The 13995-nt window shown below is 32.8% G+C and overlaps 1 protein-coding gene across 1 annotated transcript; it reads left to right on the plus strand.

Annotated features, from left to right (window-relative positions):
• Window positions 1-613: 613 nt before the first annotated feature.
• Window positions 614-3213, plus strand: LOC115990892 (transcription factor HHO3-like). The gene is made up of 5 exons (XM_031114660.1): window positions 614-1223; window positions 1311-1603; window positions 1717-2041; window positions 2168-2244; window positions 2788-3213. Exons 1-5 carry the CDS (start codon window positions 1088-1090, stop codon window positions 3121-3123), a joined length of 1167 nt encoding a protein of 388 aa, XP_030970520.1. The 5' UTR covers window positions 614-1087; the 3' UTR covers window positions 3124-3213.
• The last annotated feature ends 10782 nt before the right edge of the window (window positions 3214-13995 follow it).

Consider the following 13995-nt stretch of genomic DNA (forward strand, 5'->3'; position numbering starts at 1 on the left):
TCTTAATATCCTTAAAAATCCTAACTATGCTTTCTACTTTTGGAAAAGTAAAATTTTATTTTATTTTATATATATAGTAGCAAATTGAAATTTCAAAAAAAAAAAAAAAGATATATTAACAAAACTCTCAAATATCAAGTTAATATCCTTACAAATGCCAAAATATACTTTGAACTTGGAAAGTAAATTGAAGTTTTTTTTTCCCCCTCATTAATGGGTGTATTTTTTTTAAAGTATTTGTTAATAAACTATTTTATGAAAATTTTTATACTACTTTCATAGTAAATATAAAAAAAATCACTTTTTTTTTTCATAAAATTTTTCTAAATATATTTTTTAAATTAATGCACTTAGGGTAACAGTTGACTTTCTTTTTATAAGGATAATTTTTATATTTATCTAATTAAATTTTTTTTTTTCCCAATTTAACAAAAGAAACATAAAAGAACAGCAAAGAAGAATAGAGAGAGAGAGAGAGAGAGAGAGAGAGAGAGAGTCATTGATCTTATCTGATAGACAATAAAAAAAAAAGAAGAAGGTGTGTATGGGTGGCAAGGTGACGTCATTGCCAGGCCAACGACTAAAAGCGAATCACAGCCTCGAATATTCATTCAATCTATATCTCTCTTACAAGACTACAAGACTAGACTAGAAGCGTAAGAAAGGAAGACCCATCAAAGATTCGTTTTTGTATGCGACGCCCCGCCTTTGAAATCTCCCCCGCTACTCAACTCTCTCTCTCTCTCTCTCTCTTTTTATCTACATTCTACACCCTTCGATCGATCTTAAATTTTTTTTTTTCTTTTTTCTTTCTTTCTCTGCTGCTTTTTTATTATTTATTTTTTTAATTTTAAAGCTTGGTTTACAAGTTTATTCCTTTTTCTGATTCTATTAAGATCCCAGATTCGTGTTTGTGATCCTGTTTTCTCCTTGGTCGGATCTATCTATATTCTATTCTTCCACAAAACAAAACACTGTTACACACTTGCTTATATTATTCCATCTCCTTCCTTTCTTTCTATTTCAACCCCTTCTCTTCTCTTCTTAGCATTTTAATCAAACAAAAAGCAACAAACCCCTCTCCTTGATGGACTATTACACAGAGAAAATGCAGCATGGCGGTTTAGGCTTTCGTGAGTACGTTGAAGCTTTAGAAGAAGAGCGCCGTAAGATCCAAGTCTTTCAGCGTGAACTTCCTCTTTGCCTTGAACTTGTTAACCAAGGTACTCACTGGGCTTTTTTGTTGTTGTTGTTGTTGATAAATGGTAATTATATATGGATTTCTGATTAATTGGGTATTTGGGTTTCAGCTATTGATGCGTGTAGGCAACAGATGTCAGGGACCACAACAGAGAATAACTTGCATGGTCAATCTGAGAGTTCGGAGCAAACCACGTCGAATGAAGTAGTTCCGGCGTTTGAGGAATTCATTCCGATGAAACGGTCTTCGGATTTGTCTGATGATGATGAGGAAGAACACTCACATGATGAGGATAAGAGAGAGAAAACCAACAACAACGATAATAATAATGATAAGAAGAAATCGGATTGGCTTAGATCAGTTCAGTTATGGCACCCATCATCAGATCCACCACTTAAAGAGGTAAATAAATAATAAAAATTTGTGTCTTGTTTGGTTGGTTAGAAATTTTCAAGTGAAAGAAAAAGAATGGGAAATTGAGTTTAATTTTTGGTTTTTGAATGTGGGTATTATAGGATGTGCCTAGAAAGACAACAGTGATGGAGGTGAAGAGAAATGGTGGTGCTTTCCAGCCTTTTCATAGAGAGAAAAGTGTTGGGAAGAGTAATGTGTCTGTGGTCGGAAAATTGCCTGCTCAGGTACCGGTGGCAGCACCGGCGGTGGCGGTGGCTACGACAAGTTCATCGGCGGAGACAGCCTCCGGAGGAAGAGGAGGAGGCGGAGGGAGTGAAAGAAGAGATGAGAAAGATGGACAGAGTCAGAGAAAGCAGAGAAGGAATTGGTCCCCTGAGTTGCACAAGCGGTTTGTGAATGCCCTTCACCAACTTGGTGGTTCACATGGTATGTGTGTGTGTGTGTGTTTTTTTCTTTTTTTGGAGTTTAATTTGGGTTGCGTGGAATTGAATTGAATTGAATTGCATATGGGTTTAAAACTGATGTGGGGTTGTGATTGTTTTAAAATTTCAGCTGCGACACCTAAGCAAATTAGGGAGCTAATGAAGGTTGATGGGCTTACAAATGATGAAGTCAAAAGCCATTTACAGGTTTGTGTGTTTCTGATTATTATTTACTTATTATAGTTTATTGATTAACTTGTTTTGGCATTGGCGAATTTTGATGAATTTCTGTTATGGAAATTAGTTTTTTTGAGAAAGACACTGCAATTGGACGAGTGCATAATTGAGATCCTAAAGGAGTATTAATTTTGTTTTGCCTTTTAGGAAAAGCTAATGCAAAGTAATGTTATTAATAGGAGATCCAGGAAATATAATAGGAGATAAATTTGGCTTAGGTATAATTTAAGATAAAATTATAATAGTTCCATATAAAACCTTATTTGGATTTCTTTTATGTTGAGACAATTATGTTGGTACAATTTATATTAATCTTTGTGTTCTCTATACATGATCAATAATTACAACAGGGAGGGAGTAGGGATTTGAATCCGAGATATCTTTTTGTAATTGAGCTACAAGGATTTTGATATGTGATTGCTTTTTCTGAAATATATTTTGTAATATAATGCATTGGAAGCATGGCCTAATTAATCTTGATCATCTTTTATATATATATATATATATTTTCAGAAATATCGGTTGCACACAAGAAGACCAAGTCCAACAACAATCCACAATAATGGCAATCCGCAGGCACCTCAATTTGTAGTTGTGGGAGGTATATGGGTGCAACCACCCGAGTATTCGGCGGCAGTGACTGCAACAACAACATCAGGGGAGGTTTATGCTCCAATGGCTGCTGTGCCTGCAGTCCAACCGGCATCCTCATCCCAAATCCAAAGATTACAAAAGGATCCCTCCTCACAATCCGATGAAAGGTTTAGCCATGGTGGAAACAGAGGTTGTTCTAATTCTCCAGCCACATCGTCCTCCACCCACACTACCACCACTTCTCCTGTGTTTTAATTTTCATAGCATGTAAAAAATTTTGTAATCAAAACCTTTCTTAATAGATAGTTTTATAAGATATCAACATCATTCTGACTTCTTCTGTTATTTTTCCCTGTTGTTTGCGGACACACTGTAAAATCTGGAGTACATTGGGATAGTGACAGTCAGTATTGAAAATTAATAAAATATATATATTGTCCTTGTAGTTCATCTGATTACTACACTGATACTGTTTCTTGATCGAGAAACAAAAATAAATTTATATTCTCAAATTTGAAAATAAATTTTTTGTTTACCTTTTTTGAATTGTGACCATTGTGGGAAACAGGCATTTCAAGTTGACCTTCATTTAGCAGAGTTAATATCCTGGTGCATGTTGTTAATGCAATAATAATTGAGTACCTACCAATTCAAATGATGTTAAATATCAATTTTGTTTTGTCAATACAAAAGATTTACTTCATCTTTTTTTTTTTTTTTTAAATAAAATTTTTGGTTAAGAATTTGTCTCAAAGTTTGAATGATAGGTACCTAAAAGCTTAGATTACTAATAGAAGGGTGCAGTCAGAATGGATGCAACTATCCCTGGACAAATAATTAAGCTACAAATCATATTGCACAAAATTCTAGATTTACTATTTATGTCAGCTAATCCCCACCTTAATTATTATTATTATGATGGTTAATCCCCACCTTATTAGTTGTTGGTAGTCCCAATACCAAATGCAAAAACAAAATATGGACCCAAAGCCAATAACCTCCTAAAAATAGTTTATGAATGTTTATTGAACAGAGAATATTATTGAAATGAAAGAATATCCTTAATGTCTTGAGAATATTCTAACCACCTAATTCAGGATTATCTGATTCCTCCATTTTAACTTATTGTCCAATGATTCGCTAGAGACTTCTATGGCAAGGTTTGGTAAACAGGGTTGTCAATTTGTTGCTAGTGTTGTGTATTTTGTGGGATCCACTTTTTGTCATGTTAATGGTTGGTTGTTTTTAGAATAATTGTTAATAAACTATTTAAAAAATTTTTTGATTCCAATTTCAAGAGAAATAGAAAAATCTATTAAAATATTAATTATTTTCTTTTTTCTTCATTTTTTTCATGAAATTTTTCCTAAAATGGTTCACTAAAGCATTAGTTAACTTTTTCCGTAAAATATTGCATTAGAAGAAAAAGGGAAGCTTTATTCTCAAAAATGTAAAACTTCCTTGTTTTTCACAAATAAAATAATTTTGACCCGTGAAAAGACCTCCTATTCAAGAAAATGAGAAAATGCAATTTCTTCTTTGTTTTTATTTTTTATACAAGATAGAAATTCTACTATAACTTAATTTAAGTGTATATGTGTGTGAAACTCCCTCTTGAAAACTTGAACTCCGGCACTTGCCTCCCCAAAGGTGTGCGGTGGTGCAATTTCTTCTTTGTTATTTTTTAACAAAGAAGAAAAAAAACTTCTCTATAAAAGGAAATAGATGCCAATATTCCATAAAAGATTTGGTCTGGTTGTATAGAAATAGAATCCAATTTCTCTCTACCGAAACCTACTTTGCAACTTTCATGCCAAAAAGGGGAAGCACGAGGGCATGCATGCAAGGCCGGCTCAAGATATTGTGGGGCTTAAGGCGACTACTTTAAGTGAGTTCTATTCTTATACTTTGAATATTAATAGAATATTTATTTTTGGTTTTTTTTTTTCCATTTAAAATCTATTTTTTTTAGAAAAAAATTACAAATTAAAATGAACCCATCACATTACTCAATGACTATACAACTAAAATAAACACTATTTATTGAATGAAGTAACTAAATACTAAAAAATTATGATTGAAAATTTAATAAAGTTATATATTTGAATAAATAAAATTTGAGTATAAATTTTTTTACTAGTGGAAGATTGATGAGTTCTTTCAACGTTTATCTATGAGAGATTAAATGATTGACCCATCTAATGAAAATAGTTTATGAGAGATTAAATGATTGACCCATCTAATGAAAATAGTTTTCTTTAACTGGTTTTTCTTTGATAAAAAAAACTACTTTTTATTTATTGATGAATATTTAGGGCTTAATTAATATTTTTATTGGTATAAGAATATCTTTATTGGTAAAAATTTAGGTACATTTTTTCATTGGAGGCCTTAGACGGTTGCCTATTTGGCTCACCCATTGACCCGGCACTGCATGCATGCGGACACACATGCATATTATGCTTATTTGTCAAATCAAAAATCTTACCTAGCTAGCGAGCTAGGAAGTTAAGGTTTTCTTATATTTTGAAATTTCTTCATTCTATTTCTAGTTAAAGGGCCAATTAATAAGGACGTTGGTAATTAAGTTTAGATAACACCTTTTACAATGCACCTGTTTAGCCAATCTTAAATTCTTAATCACCTCGTAGTATATCTCTTTTTTTGCCTATGGAAGGCATCTGACATATTAAAGCCAATCGGATTCAAAAGTAGCTAGCTAGCTAGGTTCGGTTGATACCAGCAAATCTTGATTATAGATCGAGTTGAGATCGAGTGGTGTTTCCCATATTAAAATCTGACAAACCCAACCTCGATCTAGCTAGTTGAATATAGATCGAGTTGAGATCTTCATGTGCTGTTGTTTCTCTTCATGTAGGTTTCACTATTCAACGTTTGATTTACACCTTGTTTGGATGTTTTTAAAATTAAGATGGAGAGGAAAGGAAATGATTAAAATAGATAAATTTACCCCTATTAGAAAATGGACTTGCAATATTGGTCTATTATTAATTTAGAAAGGGTAAATTGGGAAATTTATTTAGTCAATAATTTATCTACTTTACTCTCCCTCCAAATCTCTCCAATTTGGGGGAATTAAAAATGAGGGGTTAGAGGTGGTTGAAACCTCTCCAAACCCCTCCAAACTCCTCCCCCTCATTCCTTAAAAAGTTTCAAAACAAGGTAATTGAATTACTCTCCCTTCCTCTACTCTACTCCCCTCTTTTTTTAAACTTCCAAACAGGCCATTAAAGCTTACCAAGTCTAATGACAAACCACATCTCCATGATAAAAAGCTGCTTGAAATTCTTTAAATCCAACGAGATTAAGGGTCCGTTTGGATTGAATTTATTGTTGCTGAAACTGAAAACTAAAAACACTGTAGCAAAATAATTTTTAAATGTGTGAATAGTGCCGTGGGACCCATTTTTAATATTTTTTAATGCATGAACAGTGTTGCTACAATGATGAACAGTGATTTTTGTCCCTTGCACAGTGAACCACTGTGATGTTACTGTTCACGCGCAGGGAAAAAAAAAAAATCTGAAAACACAAACTGAAAAAACGCAGATGCCCACCCCAAATGCTCACTAAGCGGGCCAACCAGTTGACACTAAACCCGAACTCGACCAAACTACGATCACCCTTAATAATGAAATAGTAGCTATTACCTTAATTCTTTTTGACAACGATCTCCCACATAAATTAGTAACCACTTCATGATATCCAAAATTTTATTTAGTGGTAATGAGTAAGGGTTGTAATATTTGACATGACTCATGAACATAATATGACTTTTTGTAGGTCTGTGTTTAGTATATATGGTTACATGTGTCAAAACAGGTCGACTTGTTTTGAAACAATTAATAAGTGGGTCAATTTGATGTTAATCTGGTTAACTTGTAATCAACCCATTCATATAAATAAATCTCACTTTTATCAAATATAAATTGAATTTTATATATAGGACTGAGTAATTAAAATAATTTTAATGGTTATTTATTAATAAATTATTCATTAGATCATTTATTTAGTTATAGTTGGGTTAAAATGACAGGATATCTCCTTGTTAACCCAATACATGTTTATTTATTTATTTATTTATCTTAGAAACAAATACATGTTTATAAAACGACTTGAAATGAGTCGTGTAATTAACCCAACACAACTTATATATCAAACAAGTTAAATGGATCATGCCACGTCAACCTGCTTAAAAACAAAATGAATTTAGGGTTAAAAAAGTTTTGAAACAATTACTATTTTTTTTTTTTTTGAGAAGGAAACAATTATTAAATAGGTCAAGTTAAAACACGTCACAAATATTCCTTATTAATGCGAATGGCCACCCCTTGCTAGTGAATCCACATTTAATATATATATGGCAAATTTTTTTCAAGAGTCTGTTTCTATGTGATATTACAAAGAAGGCATGACATGCATGGTTACGGTTGAATTTCATGGACAATTAGGGAAGCACAAAGCGTGCTAAACATAACATAGAAATCAATATATATACACACACAGATATATATATATATATATATACATGTTTATCATCTTGAGCAAAGTCTATTTATTCTTTCTGAAAGATTCATGTTAACTTCATTACACAACTGTCCAACTTTGATTTCATTACTTTCTCAAAAAAAAAAAAAAAAAAAAAAAAAAAAAAAAAACCTTTGATTTCTTTATAAAAATGGCACCTTTTGATCAAAACAAGAAATGCTTGCATGGCGGTCCGTGATATACACACTATTTGTTTAAACGTGGCGGCTTTGAGAATCTTAGTACAACTTGACCTTTTAAATATTAATAATAAAAAAAAAGTTTTATGTCAACTCAAAACAGTCTTACCCCAAAAAAACACAAAACACATGGGACAAAAGGCTGTAGTTGGAACCATTTAAAAATTCCTCACATATTTCCCATGTCTACTAATTTAAGAAGAAAACAACACCAATGAACTCTTAAAATGTACCACTTCCAAACCAGGTTCTGAGTTTAAAGAGCATCATAGTGGAGAGTGACTCTCGAATGGTTGTTAAGGCACTTACAAACCAGGTTCAGAGCCCGAGTTCTATCCACAAAATTATCGAAGGCACAAGTATGGAACTTAGGAGTTTTGACTCATGGGAGATAAATTATGTTAGCAGAAAGTGCAATCCTGCAGCACATCTTATGGCTAGATATGCCAAGAATGTTAATGACTGTGTGATATGGGTGGAAGACACCCCGCCTGTTACTATTGATCAGGTGTTGCTAGATGTACGTTTGAATTTTAGTTCAGTTTAATGAAAGGTCAGATGCTTTACTATCAAAAAAAAAAAAAAAAAAAAAAGTACCACTTCCAAGGTCCAACTCCGAATATTCTAGACTTAAGGTATATTTTTTTTTTTTTGCAGGCACTTAAGGTATATTCTAAAAATTAAAATGTGCATTTAAGCAATCATGTAAATGTGCTAGTATATTCTCTTATTTCTTTAACTTATCTTTCTAGGTGAGGACCAGAGAGAGATTCTGATCCCTTGAATCCGGCCTTGTCCAAAAGATTCCTTATCTCAATTCACAATTATTATTATTATTTTTTTATTATATAAAAACTAATCCAAAGGAGGATATTCGGTACATGTGTGACCTAGACACCATATTATGGGACCCACCTTCATATTTCATTTTCATGTTATACAACCTGTACTACAAACAAAGGTTTTTTTTTTTTAGAGAACCAAGCCGTACTATATATATATAAAGTTGAATGTGTACATATGGATATGGCTTCAACTTAAAACTACTAAATTACTATTGTACTGCATGATCATCCTATCAAACTTTCATAGTTAGAGTGTGATATTAATTAGCGGAGATAATTACACACTATGTGTAGAGGACACACAACTGTTATAATTATAAAATTATTTTTTTAATATGATTTTGATTGGAGTGTGTACGATAATGTGTAATCTAGTGTGTGCAACACAAATTAAGCTAATATTAATATGAAGGATCTCTTTGATAAATCTTTGTATTGCATTCACTCTTAAAAAAAAAAAATGTATATAAGGTTTAGATTTTTTTAATAACAAATTTTTTATTAATCTATATATATATAAAACCGAAGCCTTTGCTGGCACCACAATTTTTCACGTCAGCACAATATTTAAAAAATAAAAAATAAATAAAAATTATAACCCCTCAAAACCCTAACAACCTTACCCCTCTCTCAAGTTAAGAAATATAAAGCCACGGTTTCTGCAAACTCTCTCTCTCCAGACGTAGGAAGCCCTAAAGCATTCAAGATCTACAAAACCCTAGCAACCTTACCCCCCCTCAAGTTAAGAAATATAAAGCCATGGTTTCTGCAAACTCTCTCTCTCCAGACGTAGGAAGCCCTAAAACATTCAAGATCTACAATGCACGGTATAGATTTTAGCTTATAAAGTTCAGCTTTTGTAAGGTTAGTTTTGTTTATATATTTATTAATACATAGTACTTTGTTCACCATTGAATACTCATATAATCAATTTCCAATTCAGTGTTCAAGAATTAAACCAAAATTCTAACTGCGCTATCATAAAATATTATTATTAGTATGAATTTTATGGAGTTGCGGTGTTCAAGAATTAAACCAAAATTCTTTTAAATTATCTATAATATTTTGTCCTTTGAAAATTTTATCTCTTTGATTTTAGTATATTGTGTTTCTTAAGTTATAGAGAGATTTTATTTGGTTTCTGCAAACTCTCTCTCTCTCTCTAGATGTAGGAAGCCCTAAATGCACTGTATAGCATTCAAGATTTACAACTCACGATATAAATTTTAGCTTATAAAGTTCAGTTTTTGTAAGGTTAGTTTGTTTATATATTTAGTCCTTACGTTTAGGTTTAGTTTAGGTTTAGGTTTTAAGAGATTTATATATTACTACTATGTGGCTGAATTTCCCGTGACATCTTTTGTTTTTTTTTTTTTTTTTTTTTTTTTTTTTTTTTTTTTGTTTTATGTAAGGTTAGTTTGTTTACATCAGTTCTTTGTCTCAAAGATAAGGCTTTTAATATATCCATTGCAAGCACACATGAACTTAAATTGTCTTTTAATATATGCATACTTTATTATTTTCTAATAGTTTTCCCGTGCATTGCACGGGTTAGCGACTAGTTAATATTAAAATGCAACAACCGAACTTGTTGGTAAGAAATAATAAATCCCCCCTCTCTATTTTTTTTCTTCTTTTGGTCAGAAAAAAGAAACACACACATTGTTGTTTTTCCCTTTTTTTTAGTCTAGTATGTAATGATTGAACTATGTAGCATGGACGATTAATCTTCCTATATGTTAGAACATTGCCATCTAGTTATAAAATTGGTCGTTTCTTCTCAAGAAAAAAAATTTATACAAAAAAAAAAAATTCATGTAATACAACCTGTGTACTACAAAGGTTTTTGTTTTTTGAGAAGCAAGTTGTACTATATAAAGTTGAATGTGTACAAATGGATATGGGTTTAACAATACTAAATTACTAATGTACTGCATAATCATACTATCTAACTTTCATGGTTGAGTGTGTTTGTAAAAGAGTAATATTATAATTACACGTTATGTGTACGAGACACACAACTGTATAATATTGAGTAGTGATAATTACACTATATAACATGCATAATCTTCCTATATGTTAGATTGTTAGAGCATTTCCATTAAGTTATACAAACAAAAGTCCAATTTTGATCGCCAAAAAAATTACTTTTTCTACTTTACCCACTCCTTTTGAAAATACCGTACATCATATTCTCTATTTTGCATTATACTATATTAAAATAGTTTGCTTTAATATCCACACAACAATAGCATAAAAACTCATCAACAGCCCACCCCTCCCCACCCCCCCCCCCCCCCCCAACCCAACCCCAGCCACCTGATCCTAACCCATTGCAATCCATACAACCCTTTTACGATTAACCCATCACAACCCACTTCCAATTTCAACCTATCACAACCCACATAGCCACTCTCCACCATTGCCATTGAACTGGGTCTAATTTGAGGTGTATGAGTTTGGCCACGACCCATGCCATCGTAGATTTGAGAGAGAGAGAGAGAGAGAGAGAGAGAGAGAGAGAGAGAGAGAGAGAGAGAGAGAGAGAGAGAGAGAGAGAGAGAGAGAGAGAGAGAGAGAGAGAGAGAGAGAGAGAGAGAGAGAGAGAGAGATCAAATAAAAAAAAAGGAACCAAATAAGAAATAGATAAGCAATAGTGATGATGTATATTTTTAGATACTATTGTAGAATGATGTAAAAGTTTTTGCAAAATGTCTCACCAAATGTAATGGTATATTTTGTGCATTTTTGTGAACAATGTTATCTATTTTGCATTTTTATGGGTTTTACATCATCCAATGGGAATGCTCTTAAATCCTTTTATCTTTGACATAGACAATTGAATCTCACTTAATTCAAAGTTTTTAGGCAAAAATACATTTTGGTCACTTTTAATTTATGTTTACTATCATTTTAGTCCTTGTATTTTAAAATTGTAAATTTAAACCCTCAACTTTGAGAATACACCCAATATATATTCCATCCATAACTATTACTATTAATATCGATCATCCTTGATTTAATTTTAACCCATGATAGAAGAAGAAACACCAACTGCTTGATCTTGCACCTGCAGCAATCATGGTCGCTTCAGTCCATTGTTGCATCCCAAATAATATTACCACAAATATTAGCAATCCAAAATAGCAATCACACACACACTAATTATCTCTTTCAAAAGCGACAACACTTTGCTCTCTCCTCCTTGGCTATCTTCTCGAAGGTGGCAACCCTTTACTCTCTTCCCCTTGGCTATCTTCTTGAAGGCAGCAATACCTTAATCTCTCCTTCCTCTTGCATTCCTCCCAAGCGAAAATCCATTTTCTTTACGCTCTATTTTCCCTTTCCCCATAGGGAGGACCCTTGGGCCAAAACCCTTAAATTCTTTGTAACATTGTCTATTTATAAGACTTTTTTGCTATTCCCTCTTGGACTAGGAATACATTACCTCTTTAACAAGGAGTCAATTTCTCCTTAGAATAGGAACACATTATCTCTTTAACAAGGAATAAACTTCCTTCCATACTAAGGAATAGCATTTCCTTCTATAACAAGGTAACCTAAATTAATTTTTTATTTTTCAAGTAGGAAACCTAAGTGACTTTCCAACTCACAATTGGAATTTGAGGCAATTTCCCAACAATCTCCACCTTAACTCAAATTCTATCAATTATCCTCAACTATCTTCTTTCCTCTTGGGATAGCTCCTACCTTAATCAAGTAGTCAACTTTTCCTCTTGGAATAGCTCCACCTTAATCAAAGCAATCCCTTCTCTTCCATTTTAATTCACACAAAGAGTCATCCACTAAATCAACCAAGCTCTAATACCACTGTTGGTCCTTTCTTTCACAGTATTGTGTGCAACTGATTTTGACAGAGTTAATCGAATAACTCCTAATACTTGTCTATCAAGAAGGTTCCAGTCTTCATCCTTTATAGTTTCAGGTTTTGCCCCCAAAAGAGGCAGATGCAACTTCTTTCCATAGAGATAATCTTCAATCTGCATCCTCCAATACTCAAAGTCTGTTCCATCAAACTTCTCAAATCTTGAAGCCTTGGCTTCTTTTTTGGCCATCGTTTCTACTCTAACCTTAGCTCTAATACCACTTGTTGGGTTCCAAATAATATTACCACAAATATTACCAATCCAAAATAGCAATCACATACAAGAACACAAATATTTACGTGGAAAACCCTTTTTCTTGCAGGGAAAAAAACAACGGGAAAAACTCCAAATAGTTTTACTATTATCAAATTAATTACAATAATTATTGTATATGTCTCATGGCTAAAGAAAAATCTCTCTTATTTTTCTTTGCTCTCACACACACACACACACACACACACACACACACACACACACACACGTGGAAAACCCTTTTTCTTGCAGGGAAAAAAACAACGGAAAAAACTCCAAATAATTTTACTATTATCAAATTAATTACAATAATTATTGTATATGTCTCATGGCTAAAGAAAAATCTCTCTTATTTTTCTTTGCACACACTAATTACCTCTTTCAAAGGTAGCGACACTTTGCTCTTTCCTCCTTGGCTATCTTCTTGAAGGCGGCAACCCTTTGCTTTCTCCTCCTTGGCTATCTTCCTGAAGGCGGCACACAAATTATATCTTTCAAAGGTAGCAACACTTTGCTCTTTCCTCCTTTGCTATCTTCTTGAAGGCGGCAACCCTTTGCTTTCTCCTCCTTGGCTATCTTCTTGAAGGCGGCAATACCTTATTTTCTCCTTCCTCTTGCGTTCCTCCCAAGCGAAAATCCATTCTCTCTCTCTTAGTTTCACACTCTAATTTCCCTCTCCCCATAGGGAGGACCCTTGGGCCAAAGCCCTCAAATTCTTTGTAACATTATCTATATATAATACTCTTTTGCTATTCCCTCTTGGACTAGGAATACATTACCTCTTTAATAAAGAGTCTATTTCCCCTTGGAATAGGAACGCATTACCTTTTTAACAAGGAATAGACTTCCTTCCACACTAACGAATAGCCTTTCCTTCTATAACAAGCAAGGTAACCCAAATTAATTTCTTCTTCTTCAACTAGGAAACCTAATTGACTTTCCAAGTCACAATTGGAATTTGAGGCAATTTCCCAACATCCATCCCAACCTTGCTTGCAATAATATATATCACCATCATCAATATTCAATAGAATTACAAAATGGCAATTAAGCTGTGTTAGCAAACAAATTAAAGCCAAGCCATTGAGTTGTGCTTCAGGATTTATCATACACATTAATTGAAAGCATCAATAAACATTATTATTCATGGAATTGAATTCAATAATAAAACTAATTATTATACAGGGGGAAGCGAGGATTATATATATTGGAGCAGGCGAGTGAGCTTGCTCATTAATTAGTATTAATAGGGTTTTAGATATTTCATGGGTATGATTTAGATAATGTAGGAGTGAATAATAATTTTATGGGTATGATTTAGAATTAGATATTTAAATTTGTATTTTAAAGGCTTTTTGTTAACAGCAAATTAATTAAAGTTATTATATTGGATGC

The sequence above is a fragment of the Quercus lobata genome, chromosome 1 (genome assembly GCF_001633185.2).
Source record: "Quercus lobata isolate SW786 chromosome 1, ValleyOak3.0 Primary Assembly, whole genome shotgun sequence".
NCBI classification, from domain to species: domain Eukaryota; kingdom Viridiplantae; phylum Streptophyta; class Magnoliopsida; order Fagales; family Fagaceae; genus Quercus; species Quercus lobata.

What these genes read in the sequence shown, in the direction of transcription:
- LOC115990892 (XM_031114660.1), top strand. Translation starts at nt 1,088, where the DNA reads ATGGACTATTACACAGAGAAAATGCAGCATGGCGGTTTAGGCTTTCGT. An exon ending in CCTTGAACTTGTTAACCAAG is followed by an intron (nt 1,224 to 1,310) that starts GTACTCACTGGG and finishes TTTGGGTTTCAG; the next exon opens with CTATTGATGCGTGTAGGCAA. An exon ending in CAGATCCACCACTTAAAGAG is followed by an intron (nt 1,604 to 1,716) that starts GTAAATAAATAA and finishes TGGGTATTATAG; the next exon opens with GATGTGCCTAGAAAGACAAC.